Genomic DNA, 21,653 nt, shown 5'->3' with positions numbered 1-21,653 from the left:
TAGCTACACATGGCTTCACAAAAGGATTCTGATCTTTCAAAATATTAAGTACAGACTAAATTTTTCTCCTCGCTTTTCATGTGCCCCACAGGTGACAGTACCTCTGTTTTTAATGATAGTCCACTGTTAAAGAATATTGTTGCAACAGCAATGTAGGAGACAGTTATTTCTGGCTTCAGTGGTCCTAAAGAGAGAGAAATGAGTTACCGTTAGAATTTCCAGTAGATAGCTGGGTATAAAAGACAAAGTCATTGGAGAAGGGCAAATAGTACTCTAAATCTTAGTGTTGGTCATAGTAGACTACTGTCTTAACAGGGTTAAGCATTTGCTGTGATGCAGTCGAATTCCAGAGAGGAGTTTCCAGAAGGCAAAGACCATGGCTGTCCAGCTCGGCAGTCTCCTTAGACCAGAAGAATAAAAAGAAACTCAAAAATAAACTCTGCTCTCACGTCAACATCCTTCAAGATAGGTCTTCATGCCTATATAACAAATAAAATTCCCTAAACCAAAAGGAGAGAATCAATGGGAGAAGTTCCCTTCTCTTTAGCAAATATTATTTTATTTCTTCTAGGATACCAGAAACAAAAGCATGTATTCATGCATACATTCAGTTCTCTCCAAGAGTATTCGATCTACAAATATTTACTGAGCACTTAACTATGTGATTAAGATAATGTAGATAGAGTTATAGAGTACCTAACAATATGCTGTTAAAACTATAATTATTATGAAATTGTGCCTGGCCCTGGGCATACTGTAGTGAACCAGACAGGCTGGATCTTTGTCCTCCAGAAAATCCTCTCTGGAGTTAGGCTGGCATCATCCCAGATGCATTAACGTTATGAGTACAATAGGAGCAACCCTAACATTTATCTATTTTTGTGGCTTGTACACAATTGGCTTAAAGATCTAATGTGCTAACCACCGAACAGCATTCTTATAAAAGATATAGTTCTGAAAAAATGCCATTTTATACCTACATACGAGTAATTCTCCAGCAACAGCATTTTTATCCCCCATTGACATTTGGCAATGTATAGAAAGTTCTTGGTTGTTATAACTCAGGGGGCAGGGGGTGCGACTGGCATCTAGAAGATCAGGAATTCCGCTACATGTCCTAGAAGGCAGAGGAAAGCTGTCCCCACCGCAAAGAATTATCACGTCCAAAAGGTCAGTGGTACCAAGGTTGAGAAACCCTGGCAAACACAAACAGTTTAAAATCTGAGATCGTCTCATATTTGACATTCTATTCAGCCTTCTTGTGCTGGGCTGCATAGTATCCCCCAAAATTCATGTCCACCCAGAACCTGCGAATGTGATCTTATCTGGAAACAGGGTCTTTACAAATATAATCGAATTGAGATGAATTCTTCTTGGATTAGGGTGGGGCCTGATCCGATGACTGTGTTCTTATAAGAAGAAGGAAATTTGGACACTGTCACATGCAGAGGAAACATGCTCATGTGAAGGCAGAGGCAGAGAAAGGGGTTTTATCACCAAGGAACGCTGATAGCCAGCAGCTACCACAAGCTAGAAGAAGCAAGGAAAGAATCCTTCCTTCAGTAGAACATGGCTCTCTTGACATCTTGATCAGACTTTAGCCTCCAGAACTGTGAGAAAATAAATTTCTGTTGTTTTAAGTTGCCCAGTTTGCGGTAATTTGTTGTGGCAGTCCTAAGAAACTAAGAAGCCCTTTAAGCAAAATAACAGGATGTATTCGTGGCTCCTCTGTTCCTTGTAACTCTCCACCATACCTACAGATATTTCTCAATTCCAAGCTCAGGAAAAATCACCATTCATTCAGTCAACAAATATTTACTGAGCAGCTACTATATCTTAGGCATTTGTAGTATATCAGTAGATAAAAGAAATGAAGATCAAATTCTCTTATGTTCCAGGCCCTCCTACAAGAGACCTTTTAAAATGGTAGGAGGAATTCATTCTAATTTGGAGAAACCTAAAGCCCCTTTGAGACACATCACTGAAATGCTAATAGACCACTCAACTCGTGAATGTGGAACTAGAAGTCACCTAGGGCTGCAATAAAAACTCGGTGAATATTTGCAATGAGGTGAAAGTTGAAACTACAATAAAAAAATGATATCTGGCCCTCTCCAAGGTAACGATTATATCCTCCTCCTTACCAAAATAACCAGATCTAGATCTTAAGATGACTATAAGGCTAAAGTGGAAATATAAGTTTTAATTTTTCCTTTAAACAAAAGCAAAAATAAATTTATCATTGAAAATGAAATGAGGTAGCAAAATCAAAAGACAAATTGGCTATAAAAAAATGAAGCAATTTCGGAGCTCCAAAACTCATCCTTTTTAATGGCCCAGGGTGGGGACAGGGGAGGGGGGTGATCTGGAACACTTAAGAATGGAAGGAATTATTGCCATTTCATAAAATCTATTCATCACTAAAGTAAACTTCACTTCTAAAACTAATCTAAGATATTCTTGCTAATATACTTAAGTTTATAGCATGTTTCTGATTATGATTTTTTTTAATGGAAAAACAAGGCAGTTTCCTTCTTAGGATTTATGTGTTATTACTGGGAATAATTTCAGATGCAGGTAGAAATGAGAAACTTATTCTATACCTCCAAAAAAGTAAACCTTTCTCTTCCTGAGAATGACTAGCGTGGGGTTGAACTACAGTAAACTCTAATGTGTGCATAGTTCAAGGGCTTCTCTGGGTCACAGTGGGACAGATTATTGACATCTCAGAATCTATATACATTTACATCTACTGTGGCTCTTTATTTTCAACCTTCTTCTATATATTTAAAAATTAAATGTAACTGAGTAAAAAACCCCGTGAATTAATAATTAAATTACCTAAGCTAGTACCCATTATACTTTTTACCATTTGGAAAGTCATTCGACATCTTTAATTTTAGGATTCCCACATTTAAAAATTCCCTACCATACATAACTCACCTTTTTTAAAGGGAGGTTCAGATCATAGGTTGATACTTTAAGAGAAGTCTTACACTAAAAAATAAGAGTGTATTCTTTAAGGTATTGACCCAGGTAAAGGTGAAGTAAGCATCTTAACAAATTGAAGACTACCAAAACTTTTCCTACTTAAAAAAATAAGATTACAGAATCCATCTCACATATGTTACTGGAGGAAAGCCTTAGGGAAGTGATTCAGCATTCCACAACCCTCTTTCCACAGAGCACCCCTGGAATGTAAGATAAAAGGTATTTTACCAAACCCAGGCCCTGCTGATCTAAACTTAAAGATCATACAACCGCCTGTAACAATTTCACCTTAACATGGAGCAAATAAAAGATCTAACACCGGAAGCTATAAAGTGTACTAGTGAAGCTAGTAAAGTGTGCATTCCAGATCACCAGAGACACTCCCTAACTTTCTTAGCACCCAGCTAACTGCAGGAACAGGGAGTACTCATTTGACAGAAACTGAAACATCAATGTTCACAAGCTTCCCAAAAGCTCAAAGAGAGGCTGTGTCAAAGAAGAAACTGGTACCTTCAGGGAGAGAAACCTCCACAAATAACAGCTTTATTCTCAATGATATATCCTGCATATTTTGTACTAAGTTGAATATAGAAGAGGAAAAAAAACATAAACAAAAAGTTTTAATCCCTACAAACTTTGTTCAAGTAATTCCTTCTAAATGTTCCCTGAAGCTGCTTATAAATGAAGGTATTGAAGGTAGACAGTAGAAGGAACAACTGTTCTTCTGAGCAATCATTTCATTCATTTCCATCATGTTTTAACAACAAAGCACAAATAATTTCAAATATCCTCCTGAGCACTTCCTAACATAAAAAGATTGTGTGTGCTCACTTCTCTCCTTATCTGTCCCTGTTGTATGATTGATGTAGTAAACCTGTCAATACACATGGAAACTGACAAACAAGGCCAAAAAGACAATGAATTGAAGAAATTCAGTTAATGTTTACGAAAAGTGGGGCATGATTGTCTAAGGGATGGCGGGGGCATAAAAGGTATTGATATTTCCAGTCATTTCCACCTATGCCCATTCCCACATGACAAGGCTCCCACTATTCAGATATTTGAGCATGATTTTGGTTCGCCTACATTCCTTTGCCAAAATACACACTACACGTAGTCTAACACAGCCTGTCTGTTAGGCTGCTAAGTGAAGCAACTGAGTCCCAACAGCACACGGAAGTGGTGTTGTCCTGTAATGAAAATGTGCAACGTGTCAGTCAGCTTGGGAGTTTCTGGAGCAGCAGCAACTGCTACAAATCATCACTCTCCAACATGTGGGCCACAATATCTGAGTCGGAGGAGGAAGAAGTGTTCCTTGTTCTTTTTCTTCCCCCGCTTTTTTTTTTTTTTACGGCGGGGGGCGGAGGGTCGGAAATAGACAAGGTAATGGTGTCTACTCCAAGACAGATAGATAAGGACCTCTTGGAAACCTAGCATCCCGTGGGACAGGATGTTAGTTTCAGGGTAAGAGAAATAAGTTTCATTCTCAGCAACCGGACTTCTCGATACTAAAGATACTCACCGATTATTCGCGGCAGAGGTAACCCGCGTTCTAAATCCTTTGCCCCATTCCTAATTACAAATCCTCTCCGGGGCTGGCAAATTAAAAAACCAGCGAAAGGGCCAAAAGACACTCTGGGCTGATCGTGCTCCTGAGAGAGGCAGACCCTTCCCAATTACAGTCTCCTCTCCTTTCCAAGACTCGAAAATTAGTTCTGAAGTGGGAATCGCGGTGGAGCGTGCGAAGGAGTAGACTTACCCCCATTCACCCCTATGGACGGCTCCAGCTTAGCTCCGGCGATCGCCAGCACTATTCCAATCATGAACCATTCTTTCCTCATTCTCTCCAGCAGCCTCATGTTTGTTAGGGTGGGTGGGTTTTGTTTATTTGTTTGGCTTTTTTTCTTTTTAAGCTGCGATCGCTTATTCCCCAGGGCGTCTCCACACTTTCCACGGTCTCTCTTGACATGCAGCAGAGCAAGTCAAATTGCTACTTGTAAAGTGAAGACCGAGGGGTTGCTCAGACGGCTTCGAGGAGGGCTGGGAGTAGTAGTATCCAGTGACAGGAAAGCCTCACTGAGCGCCGCCATCACTACCACGCACCTCCTAATAGACGCACACACGACCAGAGCCAGGCCAGCCTGCGCTGGAGATCGGGAAAAGGAGTCTGGCCGCCGGGTGGGGCTGATGGACTCGCCACTTGCAAGACCTGCAGAACCTTAGGAATGACTGGGACAGGGAGGAGCGTGAGGGGCCACAGACACCTAGCTTCATCAAGGGTTCCTCTTTGACACGCCTTTAGGCACAAGTGTCCGCGCCCCTGGAGCACATCTATGGACAGGCTCTCTTTGGCTTCTACACGAGACTGCGGGAAGGGCTAGCATGTACTCCGAGCAGGGACTTCTCTGTCGACAGCTGCGGCGGCGAGGTGCAGAGGTTTTTTTTCCTTTTTTAAAAAAAATTCCTTTTTTTTATGCGCGCTTCTTCGAGGCATTACGACGCTTCCCCGACGCCCGCGTTGACGTGTGCGCGGGGGGGAAGGGGAGGTCACTCTCGGTCTCCTAGTTCCCCGCCAGAGCCGTTGGAGTTAGAAGTGCTCCGAGATCCGCACGGAAAAGCGACTCCCTCGTGGGGAGAGCTTTAGCTGCGGAGATGGGTTGAAAATTGGGCGCCGAGCAACGCCCAAGCCCACAGGACCCCTGCCTTCCAGCGTCCCCTGTAGCCCACGAGGCCGGGCAGGACTCGCTCTGCCCCGATCTCCCCTCGCTTACACCTGCCGGGAGTGGGGAGGACTCTGCGAGGGTTCATATCCCCACTGGGAGGTGAGAATCAAACCTTCCTTCGGGGCGGTGGGTGAGTGCTCAAGCTTGACCGGCAGAGCTTGCCCACCCAAGCAGCAGGACCACTGTGGGAAGGGGTCAGGGACCCCGAGGCAAAAATGAGGGGCTGGCTGAGTAGAGTGGGGCTCCAGCCTTCCATTGCCCCATGTGCTAGATTCTGCTCGGCCCCTAGTTTCTCCTTTCAAACGTTTTCTGGCAAGCGGTGACATTGATAGTTTAATGAATGAACTTCCCCATTATGCACCCAAATAAAATACTGCGTGACATTTTGGAAATAGTCTGATATCTAATAGTTAAATGTTTAACTATGGAACTTAAGGTTTGGAAGGGACTTCTGAGATTGTTCAATGATGCCACACCTTAATTCCGAGAATACTGAAAGATTGAAAAAGACATCCTCTATTAATTTAGCTTTATCTTGATGACACAACTTGTCCAAAAACTAAGCAGGTTTATGCAGTCGTGCTCCCAGTTGAAGGTTACACAGTACGAGTGTCATCTAATTATATATCAGGTAGAATAACAAAAGTGAATCTCAAGATAAAAAGAACTTAATAGGGAAACACAGATGACATTAAATAGCCTGAAAAGAGAAAACACATGAGGTATGATAAAATCTGATGTTAATTATCAGATAGTCAAAAGATAAGTGGAGATACATGAAAGGTAGTTTACAACACAATTATATTCTTAGAGTAATTTCTCACTTGGTTAAAGAATCATACATCTCAGTCATTGAAGGTGGGTTCTTGTATTAAAAGATCATTAAACATTATGCTTACAGAAATTGAGCCAGTTTAACTTTATGGCTGTTCACATATTTACTAAGAACTCTTTGATCTGCTTATAGCAGAATCTAATTCATGGAAAAGTTTTGTTGTCAATGGTAATTAAAGGAAAACAATGCAGTGCACTGTGAATTCTGTTATAAGGCCCTATTAGCTTCCCATGGCTGCTATAACAAACACCTATAACTAGATGCCTTGAAATAACAGAAATGTATTCTCTGTAGTTCTGGAAGCTGTAGTGACCTCACCTTTAGAAACAATAGGTTAAGGATAAGACATGGTACGTGCTAACCGCCATGTCTCACTTCTAGTTAGTTATCTGCTAAAAATTTATTAACTAAAGGGATTTACTGGCCGGATCACTGCCTATAGGTACAAAATATTTTAACAATGATGCATTCTGCTTCTGTACCCCGGCTTGCTTACCCACCTCTTAGTTATCAGTTAATGAATGGAGGAGATATAGTCTTTTGTGTAAAGATTAAGGATGCGGGGGATGGAATCGAGGGTTTAAAACCTTTGTGCCCCTGCGTCTTGGGGCTGCTCCTTTGCAAGGACAGCCGCCAGCTAATAAACTGTCTCTTGGATTAGAGCACTCGAGTTGGGCCTGGTTATTTCGGTCACAACAGAAGCCAGAAGTCCAAAATTAAAGTACTGGCAAGGCTGTCCTTCCTCTGGAGGCTCCAGGGAGAGACTTCTTTCCCTGCCTATTCCAGCTTCTGGTGGTTGTCTGCATAACTTGTATGGCCACATGGTTCCACTCTCTGCCTATTTCACATTGCCTCCTCCTCTTCTGTCTGTGTCTTTGTCTTTTCTCTGTTTCTCTATTATAAAGACATTTGTCATTGGATTTAGGGCCCACCCAGATCATCCAAAATTATCTCATTTTAAGATCCTTAATTTATCTGCAAATATCCTTTTTCCAAATTAGGAATAGTGTTTCCCAGATATTCATATCTACCTGGAACCTCAGAATGTGACCATATTTGGAAATCAAGTCTTAAAGATGTGATTAGTTAAGATGAGGTCATACTGGATTAAGGTGAGTCCTAAATCCAACAATTAGTGTCCTTATGAGAAGGTCATGTAAAGACTCGCAAAAGAGACAGGAAGAAGAGAAAGTCATGTGAAGCTTGAAGCAGAGACTGGAGTGATAGGTCTACAAGCCAAAGAATGACAAGGATTCAGCTTGGAAACCACCACCAGAAGCTGAGAGAGAGGCATGGAACAGCTTTTCCCTTGGAGCCTCCAAAAGGAGCCAACCCTGATGACACCTTGACTTTAGAATTTTGGCCTCCTGAACTATGGGATAATAAATTTGTTGTTGTAAGCCATCCAGTTGGTATTTTGTAAACGCAACCCTAGGAAACTAATACGGTACCATTCACAGATTCCAGAGATCCTATGTGGACCTATTTTTGGTGCGGCCATCATTCAACCCACTACAAGGCCCTTCCTGCCTTCTCGTTTATCCGTTACTCTCTTTCTTCAATAATTCTATCACTCTTCTATTTTTTCCTGTCCATTTTTTTCTTTCCCCTGCCTCATCACCTCGATTTTTTCTTGTTACCCCTGCCACTATACCTGACATCCCAGCCAAACTGTATAAGTGAAAGCATGCTTCTCTAAAAGACATATGATGCTCTTCATTCAATAAATATTATACTTGTTTATTGAACAAATATTTAATGTGCCTCTACACTGTGCCAGGCATGTGTCAGTGATTTGTATTCAGTTGTGAACAAAAAAGACACAAAACCTGCCCCCAGGAGCTTATAATCTTGTAGAGGAGACAGATAAAAACAAATATATAATTACAAATTGAGATAGGAAAAGAATAGGATGTCGTGAATAATCTAGATTGGGGAAGGCCTCCTTGAGATCTGAAAGATGACAGGCAAGTGGGAGAAAGTTACTGCTCAGCAAAGAAGAGCCTGACACCTTGGAATTCAAAGGCCAAGGTAGCTAGACTGACTAGTTAGTGAAGGGTCAGTGAAGGGACAGCGAAGGAAAAAGGGCGGAGAGCTAGGCAGGGCACAGATCGTGTGGGACCTCTCATGTTGTGGTAAAGGGTTTCGATTTTATTAAATACTATAAGAAGCCACTGAAGGATTTTAAACTAGCTAGTGATGACATGTCTAGTTTTGCTAGAGAGATTACTTTAGAAGCAGTCTCAACCAATAGTTCAGGAAGAAGTACTAAGTCAATGGAGCTGGAAAAGGCGATTAGTTTAAGAACTGTTAAACAGGAAGAATCAAAAATAAATGACCAATCATCTTTAGGGGAAATGTGAAGTAGTCTAAAATGACTCCCGGAATCTGTCTGATAGGTGCCAGTACCATCCGCTCAGCCAGGGAATCTTTACAAAGTAGATTGGGGGAGGAGATTATAAAGTCAGTTTATATCTTGTGTTCAAGGCCAATGGGACATGTAAATAAGTATGTCCAGGAGGCAGATAGAATGGAGGCTTGAGCTCATGAAAACAGAGCTTCTGTAGCTCTGGGGTTCTTCAACAACAGATAATGGAAAACATAGGCATTAATGTGGCAAATATTTACTTTTAAGTTCTTACTTTGGTTAGTCAATCACTTTGAGTGTGGCTCATTTACAATATTTATGAATGTTTACTATGTTCCAAGAACACAGGTCTATCTTATGATTGCTCTCATGGACTTTATGTTTAATAAATGGAGATAGGAATTCTATCTCACTGACCTGTTGAAAAGACTCAGTGAGATAGTGTATGTGCATTGCTTTGCATAGAACAAATGCTCAGTTATTTATTCAACCATTATTTATTGAACAAAAGCATTATTCTAGATATTGGGGTTACAAGGGAAAATGAAAGACAAGATTGTAGCTTTCCTTGTGTGGTCCAATAATGACATTAAAAAAGAAGTACTGCTAAGTGCCATGATAAAAATAAAAAAGGTCACGTGATAGAGTAACAAGAAGGCTACTTTAAGTGGTTGGGAAAGTCCAATATTTTTTAATATGTTCACCACACTATGCCTGGACGCAATAGGTGTTGTGCTTGTGAGAGAGCCTCCCTGAGTTTGGTCAGCTCTAGAATGCTGACAGAGTCAGACTTCTGAGCCTGTGAAATTGGGAAACAGCCCTTGAATGGCAGTGAACCCACCACAGTAAATATCTTCTTAGTGGCTAGCCAGGTGGTCTTCTTCTGGTAACTTCCCAGCCATATTTGGCCGTTCAAACAACAAGAAGTATTCTTTTCCTCATTTTACAGATATGAAAATGAAGAGAAGGTAAAAGTTTTGCCCAAGACCAATAAGTGACAGAATCAGTCTTCATACCTAGGTAAGCTTGACCTCAGAACCTCGGGTAGTAGAATCCCAGGCGGTATATCTTAGTGATTAAGAGTTTATTTTCAACTATCCAACTACCCAGGTTAAAATACCAAGTCTACTACTTACTGCAATACCCAAGTGACTCTGGGAAAGTCACTTGACATGGCCTCAGTTTCCACATCTGAAAATGGGGGATAATTGTGGGCTATTATGATGAGTAAATATATCAGAAACATAACCAGTGTCAAAAATGTGGTGATATTGCTTCTCTTACATCTTTGGTGAAAGCTTTTCCTGCTCTCTTGAGCCAGAAATAATCTTTCCCTCTTGTGTGTTTCCTCCTTTGTTGTAGTTACCATAAAGTTATTTGTGTACGTACTTTCCTCTGACGAAATCAGAAGCTTCTCAGGAATAAGAGTTGTGAGTTTTTTCATTTTACTGTCATGCACACCAGCTAACATAGTACCATGAGATAGAACAAATATTTGATAAATGATTATTGGCTCAAATGTTGATATAGAATCAGAGGGTACAATGTAGAGAAAAAAAACAACAGTATCTTATGTTACGGTGGGTGATACAGAAGGTGAGTTTTTTCATTTTTTAACTGTACTCACGGTCTAGACAGTTATAAGGTATCCTAGATGATGGTGGCTGTTGCAAAGTAATAGGTGTCGCAGGATGGAAGTGCAGTCATACATGGAAGCTACGCGAGGTCAGGAGTCCAAAAAATCTAGTTCTAGCCATGACCCTGCTCTCATCAGCTGAGACCTTCAGATGAGTCACTTATCTTCTTTACCAATTCAAAAGGACTCACATAATAAATAAACCTGGCATGGTTATACGTTCAGGTTCCTCCTTACTACCCAATCAGGACCTGGCTGGTAAACTCAGAAGCATCATGTTAGTGGAAGTGCTTAAGAAATGTGGGATTTGGAATCATTTTAGTCATTTATTCAAATAATTCAACAAATATGAAACTGCTTTCAAATTTAGGCAGTATCATTCACTGGCCATTTACTTTTGGCAAATAATGTAACCTCTCTATGACTTAGTTTCGTCATCAGTAAAAAAGTGCCTCATGGAGTTATGTCCCCAAAATGCCTTCGTCAGGTATTCACCTGGCAAGGAGCACATGTTTAAAAATGGACGGTAGTGATGGGAATTATTGTCGGTAATGTTTGCGTAGTTGTTCTTTTTGTTATTACACCATGTGTCAGAAGTTAAAATTTCCCTGGATCAATTTACTTGTTTCAGTTCTATGTCACACTGTCAATTCACTTATTTGGTAGCATATATCCTGAGTGTTTGGCATGTTTGGAGTCATATATGCATGAGTGTTTAGTGTTATACAGAGTATACAGAGTAGCAAAGTACATACCAGACACCTGAGTCTCTGAACCTGATACATATCTCATATGATGTGAGTCATAGATTAAAAAAAAAAAAAGGGGGAAACGTTTAACATTTAGTCTCTATTAATTCTTTGGTTCAAAATCAAACAAGTAGTTGTTTCTGTATGTTTCAAGTTGGCTGCTTATGCTGCAATAATTTATCCAAACCTTACCAACACTTTCATGTCCTCACGATGCTTCTAACTCATTCTACTCCCACAGACTCCATTGAGAACTTCTTCAGCCTTAGCATGGCCCTATAAGGAGATTGGAAGTCAGAACTCAATTCATACAAGTTAAATAAAAGCCACCAGACAATGCCTAGAAACATAATTTAGATGGTAGTGTTTGGTTCAATAATCAAGCCAAGTAATTTATTACTGGTGGATAATTTATGAAAATTACATAGGGCATGGTAATATTTTATATTTTTTCTTCAAGTAGTTAAATAAGTCGTTCATATTCTTTTTAATCACTTAAAGTAATTACAAATTAAATGAAAACATCCATAAGGACATAATCATTGGCATGTCATGTAATCTTCGAACAAACACATATTTAAGAGCAACTGTTTTGATCAGAGAATGCTTTTTATACTAGTGAATATTGTTAGCTCCAAAATGTTACCATGAAAGGAAATGCTGACTTATTTTTCTGTATTCTAAAGATAGCAAAGATAAAGATATATAATGGCCTTGCCAATTACAACAATATACTACCCATAAATACATAATTTGAAAACATATTGTAGCTAGCTAGCTAATTTCCAAAATAAATATCTGGTAGTCTGTTTCTCTTGGCGTTGCTAAAATGCGTTAAGGAGACAGAGTACTACTTTCTTCTTTGATATTGGCTCTCCTTAGAACAACTCACAGACTAATATTAAATAGTTATGAAAATTCCAACTCAAATAGAGGAAGCCATGTCTTACATTAGACTAGGAATATAACCACTTCTCTTTTCTCTGCACGGGAATTTAGGTACTCAGCTTCTACTGTATTTGTGTTAATGAGAGTTATGCATGTAGATTCCCTCAATTCAAATGCGATTATTCTCTCTTTACATTGATAGCAACTGGGTTTGTCAGCATGGAAGATATAATGCGACTTTCTTTCTTTAACCTATAGTGGGTGAACGTACCTCTCCCGTGGTTTGTGGAAACTCTCCATCTAATAGTTTTTCAGTCTCTTAAGTGGAAATCTGTCTCAGGAAATTAAGGACAAAGAGGAGAGTAGACAGCAGTGGATGATAAGCTATTGGGAGGCACAGTAAATAATGGAGGGAAATGCAGCCCGAGAGAGAGGGATCATTTAAGGCTATTAGATGACAAATCCACTTCAATGCAGTTATTATACCTGTAAATATAGAAAAATGATAATGTTGACAACTCTTCATCACACAATCTGTGTCATTAATAAATGATGAAGGATAGAAAGAGGAAAAGAAATAAAGCCAACACTGTGCATAACAATATCACAGAAGCACTTGAAAAAACTAGCTAAGCTAAAAACAAAGATATAACTTGACACCATTAATGAAGAATGACTGAGATAAAAAGGGAAAAATCAAAAGCATGTATGTGTGGAAAATAGCATGAATAATATAGGTTTTGTTGTTTAAAATAAATGAAATATGTAACTTTACATTATCAGAAAAAAATTAATATGTAATTACCTGTGTAATTTCTTTTACATGTTGCTTTCTGGGGAAAGGATAGATGCCTGTCTTCCTCTAGGGCAGGTCGAAGATCATTCACAGAATGGCTGCCCACTTCATATTCCTGAGAGAAATGCCAAACACATTAAAATTCTCCAGAAGGCATTTTTTTCTCCTCTTGGAAAAGTACTATAGCTAGCTATCTGATTGTTGTCTAAGATGGGGTATCAGCTAGAGTTGCAAGTCCAATTTAAGAAAGAGCAAAGATCTACAAGAAATTGGGGGAGCCTTCTGTCTCTGTGATTTGAAGACTTACGTACATGGTGCACGTTTGAAAGAATAAACTTGTTTGATTGATTTAAGGGCTGTGTAATTAGAATGGGTAGAGGGGATAGCCGGCAGCCTCCCATTGTCTATTCTCTCCTTTTTTCTTCATGGTAGAATTCATGATTCTAGCTGGGCACACAGCTGCCATGTAAAAATCATAGCTTCCTTTACAGCTAGTAAATGAGCATGTGACTAAGTTCCAGGAATGGAATCTACTCAGAAGTACCTGATTTCTAGGCAGATCCTTAAAGTAGGGGCACAGTCACCTCTTTATACCTTCCTCCTTCTTGCTGGCTGGAATGCAGATATAAAGGGGGAGCTGTAACCAAAGACACGTTATAGCCACACCAGCCAGGCATCTATATTATTTTTGTCTACACCGGGTCTCCTAGCATCAATAGCGAGGCTCTTTCATGAACTCTAAGTAGCCCTGAGTCCTGAAACACTTCCAAGAAAAATATCACTTTCTTTTTCTACTTCAAGCACTGTTGCAATTGTGTTTCCCTAGAAAGGAAAAAAATGGAATGACTGGATCAATGGCATTTACTAATCTATACTGTTTATCAAAGCAGAGCTCTTAAATTCACATCTTCAAATTACTAGCCTAGTATCTACCCTGTACCAGGGTGGGCAAACTAAGCCCTTGTTTTTGTAAATAAAAACAAATTCTGTTTTCAAAAATAAAGTTTTATTGAAACCTAGGCACAGCTATGCCCATTGGTTTAGTACTGTTGACATCTGCTTTTACTACAACAGTAGAGCTGAATAGTGTGATAGTTGTATCAACCAGCAAAGCCAAAAATATTTTCTGGCCTTTACAGAGGTTTGCCTTTGTGAAAATATTTTGCTACTCCCTCTCTATCTACACAAGATAGCCTCTGATGAGAAAGAGTTAAGGTTCTTAAGCTTCCTCTTTGACTTTTAAGTCCTTCCTGCCCTAAGACAACTCCCTGGATTTGTCTTCTCCTGGGTGCGGCTTGTCTACTTTGCTAGGACATGAGTAAAATTTACCATCTAATCCCACTGGCAAGTTTGCCTGCATCGACCCCAAACAAACAACACTTTCCTGAAAATGTAATATAAAAACCTGAAGCCAAAAAAAGTGTATCGATGGAACATAGTAACTGTGTCTAGAAAATTATGTCCTTGGGTAGCCAGAGGTTGTCATGACATAATGTTCGTTTTTTTCTGGTATGTAGGGAAAATGCAAAGGAAATAAAACCAACAAAAGATCAAAGACACAAATATTGAAAAAAATATTCAGCAGACAGCTATATGACTGAATGAAATAAGAAAAGGTAAGGAGAATTAGGACAATTTAAGATAGTATAGAGGAAGACAGTGTAAGAAGGTATACTAAGGTAGGCAGAGTAATTCAGATAAGGCAAACGAACTTTCCTGGTCAAGATGTTCATTTCCATTTGAAAGTTACATGTTTCTGCCATGAGTTTAAAATAAAAATTATTAGATAATTGATTCTATTTGGATTTGTCTATTTGGAATTTTAGAAATTTAACACTGAAGGTGAACTTTAATATAATTCTAGTCCAACATGCCCATTATACCAACAAGAACCACTTGTGCCCCTTCTACAAACCGCATGCTGCGTATCGACAGAGCTGGGACAAGCAGTCCTGGTTCCTAATCACAGTGTCCTTTCTCCCATGTACACTGCACTGGGACTTACCCTCCCAGAAAGGCAGTTTCAGTGGTGAAGATAATTAGATACACAACTCAGTTTTGGGAAAGAAAGTGTAGAACCTTTAGGAATTTAGAATTTTCTTAAACAATTGGAAGATACGTCTTTAGGAGTTCGTTTGAAAGGTAAAGTCAATTCTTAAGTGCACATGTGCTAGCTGCAAAATCAGTGTAACAGTACTTCAGTAACCCAAATATGTCTTCAGATTAAGATTAGAAAAGGGGAAAACTCCACTAGATTCCTTCTTTCCTGTGTGACAAACAAAAATTTCAAGTGTTTTAATTATTGTATCTTTTTGATGTATTTTTCTCTGAATTCCGTGCCATCTTCTTTTTACTATTTCTAGTAATTAAATTTTCTTATCATTCCTTTATTTTCACATTCTTAAATGCGTGCACATTTATTTTCCTTAAAGTTATCTCAGTCACTTTATTCCCATAATCTCTTATGGAACCATATAGAGTATTGAGTCTGTTAGAGATACAAGCTAGAATAAAAAGGTGAGCCAAATATTTGGAATATTAGGTCACAATAGTACTTATATGTAAGTGCTTCTTTGAGGTCGCAATAGCACATCTTCCTTACAAGTTCACTTCTTTGTCTTTTCATGAGTGGCAGATAACGTTCTTTTGCATCTCTTCTTCTGGGTACCAGCTGCATTGTCTCAATGGCTTTCAAGAGAGACTAATGGACATCATCCATAAATACTGACTAGAAGCCAGCGTAAAGGCAAGGGGCTCTGTTTATTGGCCATTAGTCATCAATAAATGATAGCAGTGTTAAACAATAAACACAGAGCTCTGAGAATATCATTAACATTACTTACAAAATAAATGTTTCTGTGATATATCAGTATTTGATAGACAGATCCCCAGAGGACTCTAAGACTGGATTTGTCATCTGCTATGTTTTAAACTGAAATATCTTTTTAAAAAGCTGTTTCTGGTTCTTTGCTCCTCTGGACTTGTAAGAAGATTGGGATTTTTTCAAAGAATGAGATCTTCATTTCCTCTGGTTACATGTCATGTCTTCACTTCATAAAGAGCTGAGAATATCTGCCAAATATTTTGATCTCTTCACAACATGGGTCCCTATATTTGAAATATATGTAATAGGAAACCTGCCTAAATCCGCCCACTGCCTAACCCAAGAAAGCAAAATGTAAACCTTGAGACTTTAAGAAATAACTAATCACAGAATAAAATAAATTTTGTTTTTGTATTGCTTTCTAGAAGGATGTAGGGAAAGGCAGTAAAAAAAAGTGTACTTTGTGAATAGTCTGTTTTTCTCCCTTTTTCTTTAAATCATATGCCTCTTCACTTTGCAAACAGCTGGAATCTATCACATGTCATAGTATAATTCCCACTTGTTGAATTTCCTAAAACCAAACGCTCTAAACACAATAAAGAGGGAGAGAATAAACATGTTTTAAATGATTCCATCTTCTTGCTTTATGACTTTCTCATGATCGTTTTAGTCATCTACCTCAAGATTTATGTTGAAGGCTAAGTGGTGATTACAGATGAAAACACTTCTAAAACCCATTTGAAATGCCTTACTTTAAAACACTTAAGAATGCAAAAGAGTGAAAACCTAAAGGCTTCGAACTCCACATCCGCCATTTGAATGAATTACCTAACTCCAGTTATAGGTCTGTTTCTTCATTGAAAGAACAGAATAGTCAAGGGGCAAGGTTAATATCTGGCAAACCTGAATTCTCAAAAATCACAGGAAAGACATGATTTTGTTGTCACTTTTAAGAATTACATAAAAATCTCATGCTTTCTCACTGAGAGTCGACTGACCTTTCCACTCCCTAGTAAAACATGTTGTGTGTTTAATAATACCTACTTCATAAGATTGTCATGAGGGTTAAATATAGATAAAGTACCAGCGGTAGAGTTAACGTTCAATAAATGTTAATTTATTCCTGTTCTTAAAGAGGAGAAAAAGTCACCAGTGATCCTAAACATTAATATTTGTGGGATGGAATTAGGATCAGAATAGGATGAAAGTCTCAGACTTTCTAATACAAAACATACAATGATGGCAAGACATCTAATGCCTTTCTAGAACCTTTGCACAGGGACATTATACAATTTTCTTCATTTTAAAAACAGAGATATAGAAGCGCCAAAATGTTAACACCTTCTCTGAAGTTACTTAAGAACAGATCCAGAAAGACTATCAAAATCTCCAAACTTGGAGTTTGAAATTTTTAAAACAAGCACATTATTTTTGAGATATTGTCTAGTGTATTTGTATAGTACCAGCTACCAGTAGTGAAGTCACTAGTTATTTTTAGACTGTATTTTTCTTCTGTGAACTTTTAAATAGATACCGCGGTACATGGTTAGATCAGGAAGGCAAACAATTCCACAGTGGAGAGCAAAGAATGAGGTTATAAGAGAGCAAGTGCACTGCAGCTGCCATGGCTGTGGCTGTTTCACAAGCTGCTTTGTTTCAGTGGTTGACATCATCGACCTCTGCCTCTTACTGAAATTCCTATGCTTCCATTACTGAGTCCGTGACACTTTAGTCTATGCTACTGCACAGCCAGGTCTTACTTGCATAGTTACCTGGGATATCTACCAGGGTTGCAATCCCCAAGACTCGTTTTCTTCCTAGTTCTCCCTATTGCACTTGTTGGCTTGGCCCTCTGTCAACTCACAGAGGCTGCACCACTGCCAGTCATCACCCTCTCAGTATGTGATCGCTGGCAGTCACAGGCCGTCTTTTGCTTGATAGAGTATAAAACACATCAGTGCCCTGTGCCAATGGTTAGGACATCCCCCGGTATACTCTATGCAGATAATGTAAAGTGTTTGCAGGCACATAGCTACAAACACGTTCCATTTCCAGACCACAGCCACGAGAGGGATGAGAGTCCCAGCCATCACCAGGTCGAAGGTTTTCCAGACAGTCTCTTAGATCTGGTTTCAGAGTAATCCCAACAAGATGGCTTTAATGTGTCCCAAGGGACTAATCACAAGAGCGAGCTTGGGTCCTGCTGCAGATCAATATGCACACGATACCTCTCAGCTTTCTTGAGATAGACTGCAATGCCCTTGGAGGTTCTAAGACCAAGCCACACTTTCAGATATTCCCGAATCACAAAGAACACAGGGCCCAGCCATTGCCTGTAGATGCCAAATAGCAGAGCAGGATGAAGTGTACACAGCGGTCCATGCTAACGTTTCGCCTTATTTGCAATAAGGACCCAGATATGCCATCAGCCTGCTGCTACGTGGCAAAGTGCACTTCAATTTCAAGCTGATGTGTATACTTTCTAGGGTTGAAATTGTTGTCAGCAATTTTTATTTTAAATAGAAGTTGCAGTCACTGGCCTTTTAGAATACTTTATATTTACAAAGGTGCATTTTATAAGAACATCTTAAAGTGCTGTATGAATATCATTTCATTTATCCTTATAACATCTCTGTGAGGGAAAGTAGCCCATATTACCCTCCCCCATCATCATCAAATGAAAGCATACAAAGGCCCAATACAGAGGGTTTCCAGAGGACAGGAATAGAAATCACACTAGACCCAAGAATAGACCTCTTAGGGTCATGTGTGAATATTTAGGCTCTGACAAAGGGTTGGGGGACATAATTCTATCACCCCAAGAAAATAACACCTTCTGAAGGCAGAAGCATGCGATACAGGAACAGCCGGCTATGAAATAAGTGATCAAGACTCTTCCTCTCTGCCCTCCTTTTTCTCTAGATCCCCAGTTACTGGTTATTACCACTGTAGAGAGGGAGTGGAGGGAAGCATGGAGCAAACTGGTTTGTAAGCCCATGACATGACAGGATGATCCTGTCACTTGCTTTTGAAATACCAGTTCAGAGACTAATTTTTATCCTATCGCACTTGCAGTCGATTAGGATAATCCATTAAGCATATTTTAGAACCTTTATTTCTGGGATTATGTCAGTGTGATCTGATTATTTATTCTGTAGACCTTTTGATAACTATACATAATATTGACATAAAGAATTGGGAGGGATGATGACAATAGAAATGTATATTTCTGTTTCACCAAGAAGGAAGTAAATGAATATTTATTGAGCATTTACAGTGTAGCAGGAGCTCCTTTAGATGAGCTCACATATGCAATTCATTTAACACTGAATTTTGAGGGTTATGATTACTGTGCTGCCTTCCAAGAAACCGAGACTCCGTTATGTAAACTTACTCAGTAAACCACTTACACAGCTGTAAACTACAAAGTCTGGATTCAACCCAGACCTTTCTAATTCCTACACTCCAGTTAAGAGCTGCTCAGGGGTTATTCTCATATGCTAATGTGGTGCTACTAAAGAATATTGCAGGAATTCTCTTAGGAAGAATCAGTTGCATTTGTTCCCAAACCAGCTTATGTCTTTTGTACTTGTAATTTGAATTATATTATTTAATTTTATGTTAGCTAAACTAATGAAATATGAATAAAAAAGAAAGAGGTTTATTGTTTTCATGAAGACTAACTAGAATGCTTGGAAGCACTGCTTAAAAAATTGCTGTCACACTTATGTGGGTGATACACCAGCAAAATATTGCGAAAAACTGATAAAAATCTAGGATTCTACCCTGAGATTGTTTCACAGTTCTTACTGCACCTTAAAGAAATGGAAATTGACAATCGTAGATGATGCTTATAGCTATGGTTATTCAAGAAAGATGATGCAAATTCAGAATAAAAGACTTAGCCTTATATCGAAAGGTTGAAAAAATGAATAGACATTTATACTTTTAGTATGTGTGTATATATATGTTAATACACACATAAACACAGATATTATATATATATAATATATATATATATTATATATATATATATATATATATATATATATATATATATATATAAGCTATCTCTATAAGAAGTATATAAACTTAAACTTTGAAAAGGTAGTTCGCATGTATCCCTGCTCTAGCTGCCTTTTTCAATTCCCCAGCCAACTTCAGCACTTGAAAGCTTTGGAAGAGAAAGGGGCATCTCCTGTAAAGCTTCCATCTCTAATATGGGAATCCTATCAGCTGATTATACATACATATTTCTACCAATCTGAGGGAAACTCATGCATGATCCTAACTCCCGCTTTGAGTGAGAAGAAGAATCGAAGTGATTGGAAGGTAAAATATCTGAGGATGGGCTCCCAAACAGAACTGAGATAAAGTTTGCAGCCAATAAACCATTCAATTAATGGCTAGAGCTTAATGTTAAATTAGAAGCTCACATTGTGTAAAATTATGTTTCTGTACTTTTTTTTTGCTCTTGCTTTTATTTGCTTTCATTTCCTAATGAAAGCTTTATTCTGAGAAATGCCAAGCTAAGCATTTTCAACAACACTGCTTCCCAGTCACCCTGCATCACAAACCGGGAAGTCATCCAGGGCTCCCCCTCACTCTCCACATCCAATCTTCAGATCCCTTGTCCCATCGCCACGATTGTTTTTCATATATGTCCCTTTATCTTAGGCGGGCGAGTGTGACCAGACATGAGGGTGAGTATTTACCAAGTCCAGGTCTCCACTTATCTGCTTCTCTGCTCCCTGTGTCACACTTTTTCATTTCATGGGACCTTGACAGATTCAGAAAGAAGACTGATAACATTCTCTCTCACTTCCTGTTATTTGCTATATGATAACAGGATGTTCTCCAAGTTAAAAAAGTTCCCTGATACATGTTGTTGAAATTAATTTTGCTGTTCTGCCTGCAGCTACTGAGGTCAGTAGTAAAATGTGGAACTATTACAGAGCCTGCCAACAAGGCTCCTATTTTAACCAACCAGGGGTAGGTATTCTAATTTAGGCTGGTAACTCGGGAAGGTAGCTCAGAAGAGCTACCATTGAGATCTGACTGAAGTGAGAGAGCAAGCCATGCAAAGAAAATATGACCTGCCTGTCGTAGAAACCTTAGATGATGGATAGAAAGCACTTAACACCAGTGCCTGGCTCACTCCCAATGATCAGCAAATGGTAGTGATGGGGTCTGGGACAAACTAGCCCCAAATATTGCACCTTGGCATACTGAGTATTTCAGGCTGAAAGAATGTGAGGAATGACTGGTGCAGGAAGAACTTTCTGACCTTTTCTGAAGGTCCTAAAACCCTCATATGAGAGGTGCGTCCCTCTCCTATGGAAAGGACATCCATATCTTCAAAGACAGAAGGACACCAAGAGCAATCTCAAAGAGCGGGCACTTAGCTCAACCCTTTCTTTTTTGCCTTATCACATTTTTCTACGACTCTTCTCTTCATCGTACCTAGCATAAAAACACTTGGATTTAATGCTTCTTTGGGTCTCATTTCCTGATCAAGTTCCTGTGTCACGTAAAACTTACATTCCAGAAATTTGTGTTTTTCTCTTTCCTGTCTTTTGTTACAGAGACTCCAGCTGAGAACATACAGAGGTAAAAGAAAAGATATTTCTCCTCTCCTACAGTAGACATTATTGTTATTTCCATAGACGGCAACCAAGATGTTCATTTCACCATATTCAAAACCAAGACGAGTCCACAGTGTTGTGATACAGACACATCTGTAGGTGGCTTTGGGGGTTTATTGGAGACCTTGGGCTTCCATTCCTTGAGGAGGACAGATCCTACTGTACATTCTGATTTTCTATATCAAAACTCAACACTTC

At 39.1% G+C, this 21,653-nt stretch overlaps 2 protein-coding genes across 13 annotated transcripts in view; one reads left to right on the top strand and one right to left on the bottom strand.

Annotated features, from left to right (window-relative positions):
• The window catches only part of SLC10A7 (solute carrier family 10 member 7), a 198,981-nt gene extending 193,897 nt beyond the window's left edge, over positions 1-5,084 (bottom strand). For 5 of the 12 annotated variants that reach the window (XM_039876009.1, XM_039876010.1, XM_039876012.1 and 2 more), the window contains exons 1-2: positions 4,751-5,083; positions 102-184 (exon numbers count right to left, since the gene is read on the bottom strand). In XM_039876009.1, coding sequence (XP_039731943.1) covers positions 102-184; positions 4,751-4,850 — 183 coding nt within the window. In that variant the 5' untranslated portion in view covers positions 4,851-5,083. Of the gene's footprint in view, positions 1-101; positions 185-4,750 lie in introns of all 12 variants that reach the window. The other 7 variants (XM_039876015.1, XM_039876016.1, XM_039876017.1 and 4 more) reach the window with 2 other exon arrangements.
• Positions 5,085-7,382: 2,298 nt separating this feature from the next.
• Positions 7,383-21,653, top strand: part of POU4F2 (POU class 4 homeobox 2) — a 58,438-nt gene continuing 44,167 nt past the window's right edge. The window contains exon 1 of the mRNA XM_039876008.1: positions 7,383-9,937. The gene's annotated coding sequence lies outside the window, so the exon portion shown is untranslated. The remainder of the gene's footprint in view (positions 9,938-21,653) is intronic.

Source organism: Pteropus medius, unplaced genomic scaffold, assembly GCF_902729225.1.
Source record: "Pteropus medius unplaced genomic scaffold, Ma_sr-lr_union100, whole genome shotgun sequence".
Taxonomy (NCBI): Eukaryota; Metazoa; Chordata; class Mammalia; order Chiroptera; family Pteropodidae; genus Pteropus; species Pteropus medius.
Note: the sequence above shows the minus strand (reverse complement) of the source record. Positions and strands in the feature narration are given on the sequence as shown.